Source organism: Silurus aristotelis (assembly GCF_946808225.1).
Source record: "Silurus aristotelis genome assembly, chromosome: 13".
Taxonomy (NCBI): Eukaryota; Metazoa; Chordata; class Actinopteri; order Siluriformes; family Siluridae; genus Silurus; species Silurus aristotelis.
This window is the reverse complement of record NC_139586.1, coordinates 611750-632860: the sequence shown is the minus strand read 5'-3', so window position 1 is coordinate 632860 and position 21111 is coordinate 611750. Positions and strand designations below refer to the sequence as shown.

General features: G+C 40.5%; 1 protein-coding gene across 4 annotated transcripts in view; it reads left to right on the top strand.

The window, feature by feature from the left end:
- Positions 1-21111, top strand: part of grin3bb (glutamate receptor, ionotropic, N-methyl-D-aspartate 3Bb) — a 52281-nt gene that overhangs the window by 28929 nt on the left and 2241 nt on the right. For 2 of the 4 annotated variants that reach the window (XM_083558244.1, XM_083558241.1), the window contains 7 exons: positions 6072-6700; positions 10017-11109; positions 12069-12214; positions 14231-14346; positions 15487-15638; positions 20134-20298; positions 21031-21098. In XM_083558244.1, the coding sequence (XP_083414370.1) occupies positions 6090-6700; positions 10017-11109; positions 12069-12214; positions 14231-14346; positions 15487-15638; positions 20134-20298; positions 21031-21098 (2351 nt within the window). In that variant the 5' untranslated portion in view covers positions 6072-6089. Of the gene's footprint in view, positions 1-2976; positions 3102-6071; positions 6701-10016; positions 11110-12068; positions 12215-14230; positions 14347-15486; positions 15639-20133; positions 20299-21030; positions 21099-21111 lie in introns of those variants that run through there. The other 2 variants (XM_083558243.1, XM_083558242.1) reach the window with 2 other exon arrangements.

Here is a 21111-nt window from a genome sequence, read left to right as displayed (position 1 = left end):
CTCTGAAGGGCTTTAATGTATTGTAAAGATTCATAAAGGTTTTAATGTATTATTATGACTTTTAAATCAGCTTTATAGATTCCTGAAGCTATTAGAATGAAGACGAACGCTGTAACGGATCGCGGATGTTAAGGTTCTGATCGACTTTGTGTTTCCATTCAATGAGTGATATATTTATATTATTTAACATATGAAGTCTGTTCATTACTCTCTCGCTCTACTTCAGCAAGCCTCAAATGAACAGTATCGTTTGGACTTGTTTTCACTAAACGCAGCAGAACCTATAACGTGGTACAAATTGTATATGATGAACTCTTTATGACATGCGACTCTTGATGATAATTCCAGTAATTCCACTCCTGGGAATAATTTGATGTGACATTGTTGGAAGAGAAAGCCTGCTCAGACTCTGTGTAGGACTGTGAAGGATTGAGCGTGCAATAAGATGATGCACTATGCCAGTACTGCTGCAACACTTCTTCTTTAATTGAAATGACATCAATTTTTCATTTCCTCTCTCCCTAAGAAGCTTAAAACACACATGACTTAGTGAAGACTATGTGCTTAACATCAATAGCAGTCTGGAATATTAAACACAGACCTTTTTAACCATGGAAAGTCTTTGTCTGAAGCTCAGGGTTCTTTTCTTCGGTCCTTGGGGCTGCCTGGCCTGTTCGGTTTAAAGTTGAAACTAAAGTTCAACTTTCCATCAACACAAAGAGCCAAATCATTACAGGCTTAATGATTAGCTGGTCACGTGTGCTGGTAATATGGGGAAACTCTTCAGGGCAGAGGTTCAATAGTTTTTAACACCTAGCAATAATAAATGCGTCTCTTTTCCTTTAACTTTAAATAAACCAACCCTAATCACTAGCTACCAAGTAAACTAGCTTACAGGAACGAGTACACGAGTGTGATTTCAGTGTCTGTGTGTCAGGTTGCATATTGAGATTTGCAGTGTATGATTTCAAAATATGAGGTGGTATCAAAAAGGGGATTTCCTGGAATTCCTTTCGTTTCCTGGAAGTCTTCTTTTCAAAGTGTGTCAAGCACCTTCTGTGATTCACGCCGGCAACCTTCGAGCTGGATCTTCATCTTTGGGAAGAGGGCGAAGTCGGCAGGAACACGTGGTCAGAGTTTCACCAGTTGCACAGACATATGAAGGTTGGTGCTCCCTGTGACAGTGCATGCAGCCTTGTACTGCTAGCGGTTGCTGTGTTTAAGAACTAGCCTTTAACCTTTTTAATACCACCTTGTATACCCACCGCCCAGAAGTGGGAAGTAACGGAGTACAAATACTTTGTTACTGTAGTTAAGTAGATTTTTCTGGTATCAGTACTTTAACTTTTTACTTTTACTCATTACACAAATATCTGTACTTTTTACTTCTTACATTTTCAAAACCGGCTCTTACTTTAGTTTTAATTCATTGATTTGGTGAAATATTATTTTTATTTTCACTGTGCGCCGATTTCAGCCGAACAACTGATTTCCTGTTACTGCGCGTCTTTTTCAATCCGCTGGTGTATAAAGTCCTGACTCTTTTTAATTAGTTAATTATATTGTATTAATATATATATATATATATATATATATATATATATATATATATATATATATATATATATATATATATATAATGTATGTATGTATATATATATATATATATGTATATTTGTCTGTCAAAATTTTAATAATTTTAAACGGCACAAAATTTTATTAACGCTATCAATTCAGCGCATTTCTGTTTCACCATTTTTATAGAAAATGTAAATACATAAATAAAGAACTAAATAAAAATGAGGCGCAATTAAAACCTTCGGCAAAAAATACGTTTATCCACGACGTCTTTTCTTAGATATAAAATAAATAAATAAACTCCAGATAAAAATATTTTTAATCAGTAAACTTTTGTTTTATTTCTGCGCCAAGTCTCAAATCAAACACCAAATCCGCCATGTTTTACACAATTTACCCTCTAGGTGGCGTTTTGTGGGTTTTTCCCTCATAATGTCGACACAAACTTAAATTACTGTCTTTATTGATCGTACAGATAAAAACAATTCATCATTCAAATCTGTAAAATGTCTATAATTTTATATATATAAGCTTCCTGACTTGACTTGAAGAGGTGCAGTTTCTCCGGTATCACCTCATTAACTGTCCGTGTGGAAACATAGCAAAGGCTCTTAATGATGTCCACACGTCTCTGCACTGATACAGCCTTTATATTTAATCACTGTACATATGCTTACATACATATCACATGCTGTACATATGAGACATGTTTATCTGCACTATTTGCACGATTGCTACTTTTTGCACTTCTGGTAGATGCCAAACTGCATTTCGTTTCTGTGTACCTGTACTATGCAATGACAATAAAGATCTATCTATCTATCTATCTATCTATCTATCTATCTATCTATCTATCTATCTATCTATCTATCTATCTATCTATCTATCTATCTATCTATCTATCTATCTATCTATCTATCTATCTATCTATTATGATGTGAGGTCCAGTTAACAGCTAAAACAGGTAGAAGTAATAACTACTTTTTACTTAAGTACATGTCTGAGCCAAAACTTCTTTACTTTCACTTGAGTAAAAAAGTATAATCAGTACTTCAACTTTTACCTGAGTATTTTAAACCATGAGGATCTGTACTTCTACTTAAGTAAAGGATGTGTGGACTTTTGTCACCTCTGCCACCGCCATGTTTGACCTTCTCCCATAAACACTACAGTAATGTGAACTTCACACTGTTCACTGTATATGTGTGTGTTACATTAATGCAATCAAAAACCTCCAACACCTCGGACTTTTATTATTAAAAATTATTATTGCACTGCATCAATTTGATATTATTATTTGTACAAATTATAATGTATGTCTTTATTTATTTATTTATTTTAATTTATTTTCCTGTTTTTTAAGTCTCATCTCACGCCACACTCTGCTGCTCAGGCTTTTCATGCATGGTTGTTGGGTCTACATGGTTCCATGCCGCCACAGTCCATAGGTTTCTTTCTGTTTATTTTATATGATTGAATTTTGCCCCTGCATTAATTTCTGCTCGTTGTTCAGCCTGGGGTCGGTAAATAATCTTTATAAAGACCAAAAAAAAAAAACCTAAATGCTAAAAATGTTGCAGAAATGTTGTTTGGTAATACCAGTCCTGACCTCTCTGAAAGGGAACGCTCTATACAGCAAGGGCGCTTGTTTCTTTGTGCGGTTGAAATGATGCCAGTGAATGTTCCTGGTATAGAGCATCTACCCTCTGTGGCCAAGTAAAAAGATTATTTAAGCTACTCTCACGGATATTGGCCAAGCCTGGAAGTCAGCAATCTGGTCATGAATGTAAACTCGGTATATATGTGACTGGAATATATTTTCCACCATCCATTCCGTTTGGAGAGATTTCAAAGACTTTGAGCTTTGCCTTTATTGAAACATTCACATCACAGCAGCACTGATTGATCAGCTGGAATCAGATGGGAGTTTCACATAGCTGAGAAAATCCACTGAGAGAGAGTATGAATCGAGATCCCCCTCCACAATCAGTGCAGCCTGGCCTGCTCTGACCTTGCAGAAGAACCCGTCACACACGTTATCGAGCCAACACACCAATCGCACCTCCGAAACCGAAACTGGATGACATAAGCGCTTTAAAAGAATAGTGCAAATAAAAGTATAAATAAATACAACCATCACTCGGTTTGATGGTGAAAATTACCTTCAGAATTCCTGATGATTGATGGTGATGAGATCAAAACCATTTAAGATCATTAAGTTATGCAGTTTATTATATTCCATTACAGAAACTTTGCACTACTTAGCGATGAACAATGTGTCTCTCTGCCATCAGCAGAAGTGGGAAGTAATAAAGTACAAATACTTCATTACTGTAATTAAGACGATTTTTCAGTGTATTTTACTTCAATATTTATTTATAAGTAAACTTTCTACTTCTTACATTTTCAAAACAGACTCGTTACTTTAGTTTTAATCTTTCGGAGAAAATGTCAATGTTTTTTATTTTCATTGCACAGTTTTTTTCGATCTCAGTTTCTGAAGCTCACATGAGCAGGCAGAAGACAGTAAAGAGTCTGGGGTTAACGTGGATGAGACAGAGGGAGTCAGTGATGAGAACAGAGACATTCCTGATCATCATCATCATCATCTTTTCTCTGCTTGTGTTCTATGTGGTGGATCTTTACCACCACACAAGTTACCAAGTTGAAAATTCGCTTGTATTAATATTTAAATTTGGGCTGTCAAAATAAACACGTTGACGCAAATACATTTGAACGGCATTAATTTTATTACCGAGCGATTGATGCAGCGCGCATTTCTGTTTGACCATTTTTATAAAAAATATAAAGAAATAAATATAAACGTGGTAAATCAACACAGGTTTATTTACGGCCTCCTTTTTTTTATAAAATATATTGTAATCAGTAAACATTTGTTTTACTGATGCGTTAAGTCACCAAAATCCGCCATGATGCGCAACATGGCAACATCCGACAATCAACCCTCGGAATCGACAAACATTTTTTACTCATAGCGCTGAAACGAACGTGAAAGACTTTGAATTTTTGATCGTACAGATAAAAGCAATACATTATTCGAATCTGTAAAGGGTCCTTTTATTTCTATTCATTCATAATAACAGCAAAACATTGTGCTTTTGTAAAATCAAGAAAACAGACAGGGGGCGCTCTCCACACCTCCACATACATCATCTCTAGCAGAAGCCTCCATAATTACCTCATAAAAAGGTCTCCGGGGTTTCAGTGCATTTCTGTAATGAAGTAAGTTTTTGTGCAAATTCCACAGGAAAGAAATCGCAAAAGTATAAACGGTTTATGAAAAAGCTTAACAACTGGTTTGAACTGTTGACCTTTTCTCACCACGTCCAGATTTTCTTGAAAAGCCCGTCTTCTTGTAAGTGTATCTGCAACCAAATCAGTTTCTTCTCCTCTGTCAATCGTTGTGGAATAAAAAACAGCCATTAAATCCATTTGAATAAATGTGAGAGTGTGCAGTTTGATACGGATGCAGGTGGTGAGCTCTGACTAGTGCGCTCTCTGACCATCCGATCAAAGGACATGAAAATGCTGTCAATATTAGATGGCTTTTCGAAGGCCTAGGAGTCAGCAAGTCGTATTGGTTCGGATGCCTGTAGTGTTCACATTACGGCAGAAGCCCGTGACCCCCGCCATCAAGTAATGTGACAGCTGACATCTGATTGGATGGAAACTCCAACGGAGTTAAAATGAAGAGAATAGTGTATGACAAATCATTGAATACAAATTTTGATTCTGATGGAGTGGAGGCCAGCAGAGAAGACCTTGAACGCCCTGATGGCCCATGACTGATTTTAAGATATGAATGCTCCTGTTCCATGCCAACTTCATTCCTCACGTTTATTTGATCGGTTCTCCGCCTTCTGTCTGTTTTATTACTTCGTGTTCGGTCTCCGTCTGCATGCAGATCGCTTGACCTTTTCACATCACTGATTGTATATTATTGTTTTAGTTTTTCGTCTGGTGTTTGAATCAAACCCAGTTTTTGCATCCAAATCTGTATAAGGTTCAAGGCCTCAGGGTTCTTTTTTTGCATCATAAGGGTCTTAGGTTTATAAGCACAGAACTGGACAGAACCTTTTGTGGTTGTAAATTAAAAAAGATTTCTGGATAAGAAGAAGTGTAATGTCATCTATTAAAAGTAATGGAATGCATGTCCTATGCCTATGTGTCGTGTGATGCACCTCCTGGGAGTCAAACCAGATCAAATATAGGTGGAGAAATGTAAAAAAGGGAAGCTATATTTTATTAAAAATATACAATTGAAAAGTTTCTTGATTAAATGTGAAAGTGATGATATAGAAAAGGTCCGGAGTGATGTTCCTGAGACGCCTGTGGTGCTGACAGGGTCCACAGACAGATGTGGAGTGGAATGAGACGATTAATAATGAAATGGAATTCCTGCATAATCATATCAGCGTTCTTATATAAATGTATTTCTGCACTTCTAATGATTTTTCCTTTCTGCTTTACAGAACCGATTTCACTTGCAGATGATGACTCGGATCCCTGTATCAGACCTGGCGGAGCTGCTGTTGACGGTGCTGCAGCGGAGTGGCTGGCATGAGGGCATGGCTTTACTCTGCCAGGGCTGGGAAGAAGCTGGCCTTCTCGACCTTCTGAAGCTGCATGGTGACGAGGCGAAGGGCACCTCACGTTGGTACCTCCGCGCCACCCTCAACCTTTCTGATAATTCCTTAGACCAAAAAAGCATATCAGATTTTCTGGAGCAGCACTTCAGCCAGGACCAACATCCTCCATCGTCGGTGCTGCTTCTTGGGTCCGATCCACAATGCGCCTCTGCCGTGCTGCGCAGTGCTCATGACCTCGGGCTTACGTTACCTACCATGCACTGGATTATGGGATATCCATTAAGCCCCGATGCCTTGCAGTCCATTGGCTTACCCCTGGGGCTGCTGGCCTACGGAGAGGTCGACCTCAAACCTCTGGACTTTTACATTCGTGACAGTTTACAGCTGGTCAGTCGAGCAGTCGCTGCTGCTACACTCGTGCGGCCAGATCTTGCGCTCATCCAAAATATGGTGAATTGTTTTGATAAACCCAATAAGCATGAACTGCCTTCATCTGGACAGTACATTTCCAGGTAAATGCTTTTATTCTTTGAACAACGGATCTTTATTTCATAATTAAAGTGCTGGTCTGTAGGATTTGTTCTTTGTTATTTCAGTCTATTGAAATTGTAGAGTAATAAAAGCTTAAACGGGAGGAAATTTCCCACTCTTCACCTCGAATGAAACCCTTCAAAGTGGGTAAATATCCAGTTGTCCACTACTATTAACAAGCAGACTGAAACAGAGACTTCACCAGATTCAATGTTTAAAAGGCAAAATATAATCTGAATTGTGTGTTGCATACCATAACCTACACCTTGATCAGTGTGAATAGTGGATTGTGATTGGCTGGAAGGAGTTCAGGTGTGAATAGTGGATTGTGATTGGCTGGAAGGAGTTCAGGTGTGAATAGTGGATTGTGTTTGGCTGAATGGAGTTCAGGTGTGAATAGTGGATTGTGATTGGCTGTAAGGAGTTCAGGTGTGAATAGTGGATTGTGATTGGCTGAAAGGAGTTTAGGTGTGAATAGTGGATTGTGATTGGCTGAAAGGAGTTCAGGTGTGAATAGTGGATTGTGATTGGCTGAAAGGAGTTCAGGTGTGAATAGTGGATTGTGATTGGCTGTAAGGAGTTCAGGTGTGAATAGTGGATTGTGATTGGCTGAAAGGAGTTCAGGTGTGAATAGTGGATTGTGATTGGCTGTAAGGAGTTCAGGTGTGAATAGTGGATTGTGTTTGGCTGAATGGAGTTCAGGTGTGAATAGTGGATTGTGATTGGCTGAAAGGAGTTCAGGTGTGAATAGTGGATTGTGATTGGCTGGAAGGAGTTCAGGTGTGAATAGTGGATTGTGATTGGCTGGAAGGAGTTCAGGTGTGAATAGTGGATTGTGATTGGCTGAAAGGAGTTCAGGTGCGAGTTCAGAGCGTTAAACACACGGGTAGTCTGCATTTGTCTGTTGAATCTAAATTCCAGTTCTATCCGGAATGAAACAGCTACTGAACACATTTCCCAATGACCTCACTGAGCTCCATTGTGGATTTCTGCATATGGTAAATATGGGGGATTTTTGATAACTTGCTCGAGGCATATTAAATGAGAAATATAACACAAACTGGCACATGGAGTTCACACCAAGAGCATTGTTGAGTTCTGTCTAAAAAACAAATACATTTTTGCACTGAACTGAAATATTGCACAGATTAGAAGTTCACTTTGACCTGCACTATACTAGTCTCAATGATGAGGTGGTAGCTTAGTGCTTAAGACATTTGTAAAAGCTTGTTTTTTTAATAGTGAGAGAGAATTATTGGTAAAATTATCAGAAAGTATTATTAACGTGATCAGGTTGGTTTCAGATTTCCAGTATGCTTTTCAACAGAATACCTCAATGTTTTTTTTGTTTTGTTTTGAACATTATAATATACCTTATGAACTCAACACGCCTTTATTTTAGGTTTATTTCTAATCATCATGTGATGTTTCAGTTTAACTTCAGGAGATATCGGATCCAGGTGCAAATCTCAATTACATATCGTTTCCTCTGCCGATGTTTCCAGACGCCGGCGTTATTGTATCACTTGCGTTGCGCTCACTGACTCTGCATGTAGTTTATCTGATTGCAGTAATCGTAATTTGTGAAGTAAATCAGAGCCTTAAAGCAGTGATGGATTAATCTACTGGAATGTGCAGGTCTCTTAGGCTCGATTCTTAACTCACTCCAAAAGAACGTTATTGAATTCTTTTACCGATTTACATTTGGGGGAAAATAATACATGATAGTCAGCATTGTGAATCAGCAGTGAGTTAATTATACTTTAAGACCAGCAGTAAAACTACTGGCGTTTTTCCTGAACGGAGGGTGAATTTGCAATAGCGACCGTCTGATTCACAACTATTCAAATATTGAAAATAAATGGGCTTTTTTTTTTCATGCATCAGGTTTACACAGCCATTGACTTTTGGTGACACTGCAGTGAAATTGCTAGTCTGGCAGCTGGAATGCAAACATGTTTTGGAGCTTTAAGCTGTATTCATGAGCTTCACTCAAATACCTTCCCACGAGGCAGGGATCACTCTTATCAAACGAGCCCACTGCTCCGTGTGGATTAGCGAGGTTTCACTCTTTTCCTTTTTTTTTTCTCCTCAAAAACCCTCCCTACAAACACAAGCAGGATTGCTCTGCGCCTTGGCCATGCAGAGAATTCTGCTGCTCAGCACAACAGGATAAAATCTGTCAAATAGACCCAAACACAATGTCAAACAATTCAGCAGGACAAAAGCGGCGGTGCAACGGAGACCGATCAATAGTCCTCGGTGGCACTTAAGCCAGTTACGTTGCCATAAACGGGGATCGTTTTGTCCCCCTGACCCGAGCGGTGTTACAGTTAAGACTGACTGATAATAACATTATTCTCAACATACGTGACTTTTAAATGTTCTCGCTTGCTGTGTAATTTCCTTTAATCAATACTGAAGTGTGCGCTATAACTCATTAGTTCATGGTGTGCTCCTGAGCTTGTGAAAGTCCACTGGGGGAATTAGCTTTAATTTCATTGGTTCTCTCGGTGCGCTGTTTGCTCTGGCAGTGATATAAATGGGAGCTGGTTTTAACTAATTAAATCCTGCCATCCTAAAAAAGAGGAACCATAGTCTGTAAATGCAATATCACTCAGCACTATGATGAGTGGGTAGTGGGGACGAGGGGGGAACGAGGGGGGACATCTGAATGTGGGCCAACTCGTGTCTCTCACAGGCTAAATTAATGACAAAATGGTTTCAGGCCAAATTGCGTTTTATGTTTTTTTTTTTTCCCTCCTTTTAACTTTTTTTATGAAGCAGCTCACTATTGGACACATGCCATGCCTTTTATTGATGGCTGAAGATGTTCATTTTCTAGGTCCGTGTAAGAGCCTCGGCTGGCCCACAGAATCATTGCCTTGTCTAAAATGACCCGATCTCCTCCCTGGATCTTCAGCTCAGTCAGTCAAGCAGCTATAATTTATTAAACTAGATGAAGTTTTACAAGCAAATATGCTCCCTGTGAAAGGAACATATTTAGTTTACAGTGCAAAGGCAGCCAGATTGTGTCAGTCATGCAGAGAGGCAGTCTCTTTTCCCCAGTCCATCCCTGACTGCAGCTGCCATATTTCATTGTCTGTCGTCCTGCTGGTGGCAATAAGACAGAATTAAGTATTGCTCCTGTAACAAGTGAGGGGTTACCCACCTTCCTGGAAGTGCAGAGGTACGGTATGAAGAACACTTCTGACTATTTGTTATTACTGATGTTCTAGGTATAATTTGTCCTGCATTTTTGTTTGCAAGTCTTTATATCGGTTCTTTCGCTTCCAGGTTTCTCTCGAACACAACCTTCATGGGGTTGACTGGAGCAGTCAGCGTGCAACGCAACATTTCACGCGTTCTTACATCTCAGCGCGTGCACATATGGAGGCTTCGGCGCGATGCCGTGGGCCAGCCCACCTGGGTGACGGTGGGCAGCTGGGAGGGCACCCACTTGGATGTAGAGGAGCGAGGTCTGTGGCAGAGCTCAACCCCACGCCAACGCACCGAGGCACAAAAAGGTCATGAGCGCAGTCGCTGGAGGCCCGGATTCCCCGTTTCTGGGAGTCGCGTCCGCGTAGTCACCCTTGTCGAGCATCCGTTTGTGTTCACGAGGGAGGTGGACGAGGATGGTAACTGCCCCGCTGGACAGTACTGCCTGGATGCAGGGAGCAACAGTTCAGACACACTGGATCGTGTTTTTGCCATGCGAGCACAAGGGAATAACACGTTTATTCCAGCGGATTACAGCAAGTGCTGCTATGGTTACTGCATCGACCTGCTGGAAAAGCTGGCTGAGGACATGAACTTTGAATTTGACCTTTACATTGTGGGAGACGGAAAATACGGGGCATGGAAAGGTGGCCGTTGGACAGGACTGGTCGGAGACCTGCTAAACGGCGTGGCTGATATGGCCGTCACCAGCTTCAGCATCAACTCGGCACGCAGCAAAGTCATGGACTTCACCAGCCCTTTCTTCTCCACCAGCTTAGGCATCCTGGTGCGCAGCAAGGACACGGCAGCACCCATCGGAGCTTTCATGTGGCCACTGCACTGGTCCATGTGGGTGGGCATCTTTGTAGCACTGCACATGACGGCACTCTTCCTCACCCTTTATGAGTGGAAAAGCCCGTTTGGCATGACTCCACACGGGCGTAACCGCGTTAAGGTGTTCTCCTACTCCTCAGCCCTTAACCTGTGCTACGCCATTCTGTTTGGCCGTACGGTATCGAGTAAGACGCCCAAGTGCTGGACAGGACGATTCCTCATGAACCTGTGGGCCATCTTTTGCTTGTTAGTTTTGTCCAGTTACACAGCCAACCTTGCTGCAGTTATGGTTGGGGAAAAGACCTTTGAAGAGCTTTCAGGCATTCATGATGCCAAAGTGAGAGTTTTATTTCATGTAGTTATTCCTAAAAGCTTTAGTTCAGGTGGAGGTTCAGTGGTTTGCTCCACAGGTCTCTATTTAAGGAAACATTTATAGCACTCACAAAAACACAATGCACAAAGCAAAGCTTAATGAATTCAAGTGAGGGTGATTTTTCAGTGACCCGGAACACCTCTTAAACCTGTGCAGGAGATGTGTAGAGAGGACGGAGGCCATGCTTTTGGTAGTAAATTGCCCTCCACCTCCTTTAATCGAGCTGAAAGAATCCTTGATTACTTAGTATGAAGAATATGTGTGACATAAATCTCTATTAAAGGAATCATTTTTATTGAATATTCACCTGTGCTATGCAAAACAAAGCTGGTTAGACTTTACCATACCAGGTCCTTACAGTGCAGGTGGGAAAAATGACCGCAAAAACAACACATTAGTTAGAATACATGTTTAATTTCATTATCCAATCGCTTTCTGCACTAACCTGCGCTTTCATATACAGGACAGATTTCTCCCATAATTTGGTGACATCAGCAATGTGAACATTGTGTATTAATCTAGATATTACTACTGTGAAAATTATAGTGCTAAAAAAGATCCTGTGATGTTTTTCGAGACCATTTGTTTTACATTTTTCTTTCTTCTTATGTAGGAACCATAAGATAAGTGCTCTAATGACACTACCTGTGCACCTGAAACAGGAACTGCATTTATGAGACCCTTACCAAAAAATAAACAAACTCAGTGGTTTGTGCTGTAGGGCGGTAAAGTATAGTGTTGTCTAGCGTCCACTTCTGCTCCATTCACCAGACCCTTTTTTTTCTCCTCGTTATACTCAATGCTTATCTTTCAGTCTGTGTGCTATTGTTCATCCAGCTTTGTTTGCAGCTGAGACATAATCAGTTGTGATTGAAGTTGTTGTTCTTGACTATATTGCTTTTGTTAATCACATGTCTCTCCAGCTCCATCACCCCTCCCAAGGGTTCCGCTTTGGCACGGTACGTGAAAGCAGTGCCGAGGACTACATGAAGAAAAGCTTCCCTGAAATGCACGAATATATGAGGAGGTTCAACGAGCCCACCACGCCAGATGGTGTTGCTACTCTCAAGTAAGAGATCATGGCATTCATTAAAAACAAGAAAATACCTGAGTGTGGTGTAACACTGGAAATATCTTGTGTACTGATTGATTGATTTTGAAACAACACTTAATTATAGTCCATTAATCTGATTGGACAGGCGACGTTCCACGAAGTGCTGATGTTTAGTACAAGGATATTGGGACATTTCATTGTCTGTGTCGTGCAGAACTTGCTGATACTCTTAACTTGTTTAACTCGTACAGAGGGTTACTGCACCATGTGGAGGTGAAGAATTGAGATTCAGAGTTCGATGTGGAATTATGTTGCTCCATTTTCTGCATTGTTCGATCAGAAAAGCAACTGATCTGTGATGCTTCATTTTTTTTAGCCTCTGCTCCCTGGACGATATATATATATATCGTGTATAATGTATACGGTGTTATTTAGCGATAACGGCATTACGCCATTTTGTTGTTGATTAGCTTCTGATGCTAGCATGCTCTCTATCTTGTTTTATGATTTACTTATGAACTAGAGGTTTTCATTAGATCAGGGAAAAAGATTTGGGATCATAATGTTGATAGTATCAGTCACTCAGATAAATAAGGTCCAGATTTTCTACCTGTTTCTCTTGATGTTTATTATTCTGTGCAGGGAGAAGGTCTGGGACTTCCTGTCTGCTCACACCTGTGTCTTCTTTGTTGTTGCTGTGCTGAAGTCTGTGACACTGATTCAGGATGTGTGTGTGTGTGTGTGTGTGTGTGTGTGTGGTGTTTGCATGTATTTGGTAGTCCAGGTTGATATAAAAAATACATAGCAGTCTCTGTTCCTACCTTCATTTCAGTTCCGTCTTCTTCTTGTTTCTGCTCGTTACATGTTCAGAGTTTATCTCATATTTGTTTTTTATTTCTGTTATTTCCTTCTAATGGTAATGGTTCCAATATCTGGTGGTATTGTGACACTAGTTTAAAGAAATCTGTACTTGGATGGCAGTAAGAACCCAATAAAATATAAAAATGATCAGATTGTTTCAGTAATTTTCCAACCGGATGTCAAAATGTTTTATGGTTCTAGTAAACTCAATAACATGGTCATGTAGGAAAGTGGAAAATATAGGAAGGCAAAAAAACCATCTGTAAGATTTGTATATGATTTGTGAACATCGGATTTCACATTTGCAGTTATAATAAGTTCAACTCTTCTGAGAAGATGTTCCACTAGATTTGTGGAAATGTGTGGAGCTTCATTCAGGTGTTAGTAAAGTCAGGAACTGATGTAGGTGTGGAGGCCTGGGGTGCAGTCAGCGTTCGCATTCTATAATGTTCAATAGGGATGAGAATCTCTATAGCAGGAGATCTTTTACATCTTTCTAATCATGTAAAGCAGATGTTCATGGTGCCGGCTTTGTGCACAGGGGTATTGTCATGTGTGAACAGGTTTGGTCTCCTAGTTGAAGTGAAAGGGAAAATTTAATGCGATTGTATCCGAAGACGTCTGATACGATTGTGAGCCTCCAATGGTTTGTCCCTATATATATATATAAGCTCTCTTTTGCCTAATCATGATTTATTGTTTTTGCCTTCGCCTTCATGCATCCCAGATACGCTGTTTACTCCGGCTAGACCGAATACTTTCTCGTTTTCAGCACATTTCAGCAACCTGTCAAAACTTTTGAATAAAAAAAACGTTCATTGTGAAAAGTTTCTCCTGCAGGCTAAAAATCTTTAGTGTGATGCCTCCTTAATCAGCAATTGTGCTGCTGTTCTTTTAGCAGCACCAGGAATTTGATCCGGCTATTGTGCATCGGTGTGTATTAATTTTCCATTTCGTTTAGGGTGACACCAGATTTATGGGTGTGTTTTCTTAGGAACAGTTTGCTTGGACAAATGATGATGGTTCCATTTGCAACTGACAGCGAGGCCGAGTCTGACTGATGAAAACCTTGCTGTGCATATTTAATCAAATCAAAGAATAGCCAAGTAGGAAAAAGTGCTTGTGTGTGTGCATGCAGTTCTATAATCCCTCTCTCTTTGTGTTGTGAAGGACAGATCCCCCTAAGCTGGATGCTTTCATCATGGACAAAGCTCTGCTGGACTTCGAGGTATCCATAGATGCTGAATGTAAACTGTTGACGGTCGGTAAACCCTTCGCTATTGAAGGTTAGAAACTCAATTCTCTTTCCTTTGTAACACTTTATATATATATATATATATAGAGGTCACACTGTGTGCATGTTTAAAGCAGTCAGTATTGTGTGGATTTATAGATTCTATACTGCTGAGAAATCAGAGAAACTCTGCTTTTATGAAGACATAAAATCAGGAGGTAAATGTGAAATCATCGTTCTGGAAAACATCTGGAAAGGACAGAGATCGGAGTGTAGTTATGATTAGAATCGATACGCTTGGGTTTTTACTCAGATAACAATTTTAATCGTCTGTCATTTGTTTATTAGATCAGATATTTTCAGAATGGTTTCAGCCTGATCTTTTTTTTTTTTTAAACAATGTCAGGGCTCCAAATTGTAGACAGTTACTTTAACGCTAACAAATCAGTCTCTGGGTTTCTCACACACACACACACACACACACACACACACACACACACACACACACACACACACACACTGTATCAGATCCATTTGTGGTTTCCGAGGCCTGCACTGATCCGTGTGCTTTCCTTTCTTTGGAATTCTCATCCCATGTTTTCGTTTTCTAAACTCCTGATGGTATTTCACAGCTCACCTGCTTTGAAATTTGTCTGGAGGATTTCTTTGATGAGACTCTCTCGGCTTTTTCCCGTGTGGCAGAAAAGCACCTACTCAGAGGTTCCTCACAAAAAAAACAGGGGTATAAGAAGGTGCCACAAACCTCTCCAGGGAAGTGAAATAGAAAACGTTCAATTATTTATGATGAAAAAGTGAAGTTTCAGGATTTTACAAGCACAGAGATGAGATTCAAAATGATTGGGGGTAATTATTCAACCACTTACAGCCCTCGAGATAAAAAATATCTTCTAAAACCTTGCTCTAATTTCACACGTCTTCTCCACATTAATTCCATCGTGTCCGTCCTCGGACCGCTCGTGGCCAGTTCAGTTTAGAACAGAAAATCTGTTCTAAAATCTCTATTGTTTAAGAGGAGGGACGTACACAAACGCTTTTCTGGTTTTTCTCCTCCTGCTTTATCGTGACAGTGTTCCTCAAACCCTCCATTTTGTCATTGACTCACCTTCAGTGTTTACGCTCCAGATGAAATAAACAGCATGATTGCGGCTTTGACTCGTTTTATCGCCGGCAGGTTACGGAATCGGACTCGCCCAGAACTCGCCTCTCACATCCAACATTTCAGAGTTCATCAGCCGATACAAATCTGACGGCTACATGGACATGCTGCACGACAAGTGGTACAAAGTGGTTCCCTGTGGAAAGAGAGTCTTCGCCATGACAGAGGTGAGACGGTGACGGCTTCCTGCTTTTCCTACTGCATGAACCTGAGATCTTCTGGAGTTGTTGTAAAGATTTTTCAGTATTAGCTCTGGGTTTTTGAGTTCGGTTCAGGATGATGATCACAACAAGGCTGAAAAGTTTCCAAAAAAATAATAAATAAAACAACTGGAGCTTGTCAGAGGGTTTCGCATTACTGTGCATGAAACCGAGAATATTCGAAGGCTTGACTTAGACAGGACATGTTTTGGCTCTGATGTCACACACACACACACACACACACACACACACACACACACACACACACACACACACACACACACACACACACACACACACCAAATATAAACCAGGCTCCTCTGCTTCACACTGGCCCCTGGTATAACTTCACACCACTTCATGTTTTATTCCTTGTGTATCTTTTGAAGCAGGAGGTGACACTGAAAAAATATGCACCCTTTTAAAGACATCTCCAGATCCGGTGTGGCAAGAAATGCAAGCTCACCTTCTCCAGGAGAACTTCAGTTTTCCTCTGGACTTGCTCAAACTGCATGGTTTCTTTCTATAGATTTTGGAAAGGATTTAGACTTTAGTCTAATCCAGTGTTTCTTTCTCGGTCACTGCGGTTCTCGGGTGCTGTATCCTGTCGGAGAACCCATGAGCTGCATCTGAGATGGAGCTCTCTGACATGATTTTGCTCAGGGACGGTTTGGGAGTCTTGAGATTTCATTGTGATTTTCCCCCTGCACAGATTCCAGGCTCCTCCTCCATGTTTCAGAGAAGCTTTCATTTTCTTTTTCCATCTGTGAGCATGGCGAGGACGGTCCCTCAGAAAGCTTCGGTTCGATCTCATCTGTCCAAACGGGAACCTCCCAGAAGTGTTAATATTCAAAAAAACGGTCTACTGATTCGTTTTAAATCGATGCTCGTGATGGCCTTCTGGTTGGCAGGACTCATGGGCATGTGCCCAGTTGGCACACGTGTTCATCTTTTCCTGCTTAAAACCATTTTTTTGTTTAAAAAAACATTTTCGTGCCGACATGATTCCAAGTTTAAACTCTGTCATGTCTTGTTGAGGTGCGAATCCGGTCTCCTTTCTAACTCCTGTAATATATTTCTGAATGGTGAACAGGAAGGCAGGGGAATGTTCCTCTTTCTTCTACACAGATGTAACTGCAGGCCATCTGTCATGAGCCACTGGACCATGTTATTGTGCAATTATTTGCTGGTTAACCCGATCAAACAATTCCACCGGGATGTTTTTAAAAGAAGGTCTGGGTAAAAAAAGGCCGAGAACATATGCAGATAACGTTTACGCCATCTGGTCTGGGAAACTGACGATACCCAGGGAGCCGATTCCTGAATGTTCATCAAAACAACCATATTATTAAGAGTCCACTTTCTCCTTGGCTGTGCTTATGTCAACGGTGAAGATCTTTATCTTCAGCTTCGTACATTTGCTATTTTTACATCGAGATTTACACCATTACATGCTCTGGAACAGGTATCAAACAAAACCTGCAGATTCTGGAGACATATTGAGGTCTTTACTAATCCTTTGGCATTTATCATGACCTTGAGTAGCTTCTGCTACACCACATCAAGATTCAGAAATACGCACCCCAGTGTGCAAAAATAGAAGTTAATTGAGGGCATAATGTCCATGGCCTCGCTAAAATGATTATTTCTTATCGTTTTATTTAAATCCTCCTGCTTTAATGGCATCGGCTAGACGTTGATAAAGCTGGCAGAAGTGCAGCAGAAACATCACGCCGACGTTAAGAAGCTCTCCAGTGTGTTCTCCAGCTGGGGATTTCTGTGGTCACTGGTTCAGATCGGGCTGAAAGGGTGACTAGTTTGATTCCTGCTCTGTGACCTGGACTTGTTTTCCAGATGAACATTTGCTTTGCATGTTTGCATTTTTAATAAGATTCGTTTCCTGATCCTGAAATTGGACAACGGCATTGATTATTATTATGTAATTTATAAAACCAATCAATAAAATACGTTCCTGAAGATTTCAATATATTTCTGTTTAACGATTATTGATTATATTAAAATTCTTCATTCAATTAATTTGTACTTGTTTGAACCTATTCTCAAAATTCACTGCTCCATCAGGATCAGGAACACGCAGGGCAGTAACACGTGCACAATACCAGAACATCCAAATCCTTTTTCCTGACGTGTTCGAAGGAACGATCGGTGAACTAAAGTCCGGTTTTACGAACCAACAGTTCGGATTTGAAGAAGCCCTGAAGGCCAGGTGTCAGTATTCTTCTGCGGTCTTCTCCTTTTTCTGATGCCCTCAGGTCAAAGAGAGCCGAGGAGACACCTGTCATTCATGAAGGATTTCCTCCTGCTTTCTCATTCTTCATTTTCACTTTGTGACTTTAATACCTGCTCAAATTGAATTCCGAAATGCTATATCAGTTAATAAACATGATTAGCATGCTAATGCTAGTAATCCTGTCGTAACCTCTTCTTGGAAAAATAAAAACAATGAATGTTCAGTCGGTTTACGGTGTACAAAAACATGATGTACGTATTTCTTACGCAGAACGACAAGCTCCTGCTCCGCTAGCTAGCATCTATAAACATTACGTTTGTTGTCAGTCATTGCAATTTTGATGTAATTAACGTGAACGTTGGTTAAACCCTGAACGTCATTAGATAGATAATTGTTGTCTATCATTTTAGGGTTGCCTAGCAACGTCGTTCTCACATCAGTTGCACGATGTCACCGCGCAAACTATTTCCTGTATGCAGTGGTGCAGCGAGTAGCGCCATCGCCCGCATTGCTCCAGGGTCCCAGGGTTAGTGTGGGCTGCTGCCTGTGCAGAGTTTAGCATTTTCTTCTTGCGTGTGTGCGTGTGTGTGTGTGTGTGTGTGTTGGATCTCCTAGGGGTTCTCCCCGGTTCCCTCACACCTCCCATAAGCAGGGTGGAGCAGGTCATGCTAAATTTTCTCTTAGTGGAAATGAGTGTGTGAAGTCCATCCACGATAATGTAATAATGTCTCTGCAACCCTTTCACATGCAGGTGCATTAGTTATAATGAAAGTGCTGTGGAAACATTTCTCACGTTTACAGAAGCAAAACCGAAAAACCTCGACGACTCGCGTACGAACCGAAATCCGATTTCTAAGAAACGCATTGATAAAAAAAAAAAAAAAGATAAATAAATTGTATTTACATCGAGTCAGAAGAAATCCTTCTCCATCAGAGACGCTCCTGAGAGAACGAGGAAGATCTCAGCCTTGAGCCCTGAGCTGCCCTCTACTGAAAGAAATACACCGCCCCCTGCTGTTTGTCTGGGGTACTACATAAACACATCAAAGGAGTGTTTTGAAAGGGATTTTAGGTTTCACTGCTCAGAGACTAGACATCTACTGCTAGTGCACAAAAGCCTTCCAACATCCGTGCGTTCACTCATCGGCTTATCTCACACAACACTGGCGTGAACATTCAGGAGTGCATGGAGCATTCGGAGAGATTTGTTTCAATTCGTACACAATGGGAGCTCGCTGAAAGTTGCTTTTTCAATAAGAATAAAGTGTGTGTGTGTAAGTGTGTGTGTGTGTGTGTGTGTGTGTGTGTGTGTGTGTGTGTGTGTGCTTCATATATCCACAGTTCTGTTTAGTGTGAGTGTATCTAGAGTGTACTGTAAATAATCTGTCACATGTAATTATCTTTTTTGTGGAATTGCCTTTGAAATTAAGATTCGACTGAAGATGATTCCAGGTCCTAATTCCGGTTCAGTTTTTGTACAGGAACAACCAATATGTAAACAATTTTTAATAAAATTCTTTTAATAAAATATTTTTATAAAAGTAAAATAGAATAAATCAAATTACACTTAAATACATTGTAATTTTAATAAGAGTAATCAATTAAATTGGCACAAATTAAATTGATACTATAAATGGAAAATTTGTTTACATTTGAACCCCATCTCGTGTGTGTGTGTGTGTGTGTGTGTGTGTGTGTGTGTGTGTGTGTGTGTGTGTGTTACATTAAATATTAAAATTTTCTAACAATTCTTAGTATTTAACTGTTTTAATTTTCAGCAGACTTTTACAAATGTCTTTATTCCCTCCATCCTTCATTCATAGCATTAGCTGCTAGCCACTAACAAAACAAATCGTATTTCCAGTAACGAGTGCGTAACCACAGTGACACTGAGGGCGGAGACTGAACAAACATACGGTCCACAATTTAATACGTTCCTGCGGAAACACAGATTTGAAATATGTTCCGCATGTAAAAAGATTTGCATTTAGAACATGTACCGAAACAAAAACCGAGAAATTCGGGTACGGATGCGAGTAGCGTCACACCTCTAAATCCAGGGGATGTGTTTATTAGCTGTTCAGGTAGCAGAAAAAAGGTTTTATCTTCAGTTGTGGGTTTTTTTATCTCAGTGTGTTTAAAAGAGCTTTATGATGTAGTTATTTCCAGACATGGTTCAACTCTAAGACTTGTGATGTTTTCTCCATGCAGACGCTGCAGATGGGCATCCGTCATTTCTCAGGGCTGTTTGTGTTGCTGTGTGTGGGTGTGACCGGGGCGTTACTCACTCTCGCAGGTGAACACGCCTTCTACCGACTGGTTCTGCCTCACATCCGCCGCCGGCAGAAATTCAAATACTGGCTCCATACCAGCCAGGTGAGACACCACCACCATGCACTGCATCTCCACGGTTCCACCTGTGCTCTAACACATTATCCTAACTTCCAGTTCCTGGAGAACCTCCTGTACAGGTTCTTCAAAGCAACAATCTGGAACAAATTCAAAAATGTGGAAAATGTTTTAATTTAATTATTATTGCATGTCCCAAAATTCCACAAAGAAATGGAGCGCCATCTGGTGGTTGAAGAGTAACTAGGTTAATGAAGACTTGTTTGGTTTCTCCAGGGTTCTGAACTGTGTTTTAATGTCTGGAGGGGTGGTGGTGGTGAGAGAAGAACATCCAGAGACTACAATATTTATTCAACGATTCAAACTGGTGTGATGGAGTCGGTTCCAGAACTTCTAAGGAACGGTGTGGTCGAGGAGAAAAGACTGAGATTTGAACATGTCCATCATCAAAAATACCATGATTTATAATTAGAGATGAACATTTTACTAAAAATGAAACATCAGGAGGTGGCCTGGGTTTTGTACATTGTCCCTCATTATAATTGTGTGTGTGTGTGTGTGTGTGTGTGTGTGTGTGTGTGTGTGTGTAACTCTGGCATCCCACCCAGCTTGTCTCTCTGCTGTCTTGTATCTGGGACAGACTCCAGATCTGCTGCAACCTTGAGCAGAATAAAGTGGTTGCTGAAGATGAATGAATAATCGTCTCATTGATTTTCAGAGCTTTTTATTTTTTTAAGATAATTACTTGTTTTATTACAGAAAATTCACCGAGCGTTGAACATGACTTACGAGGACGTGAAGCGTCAGAGAGCCAACACAGAGAAAAGGTACAATTCATCC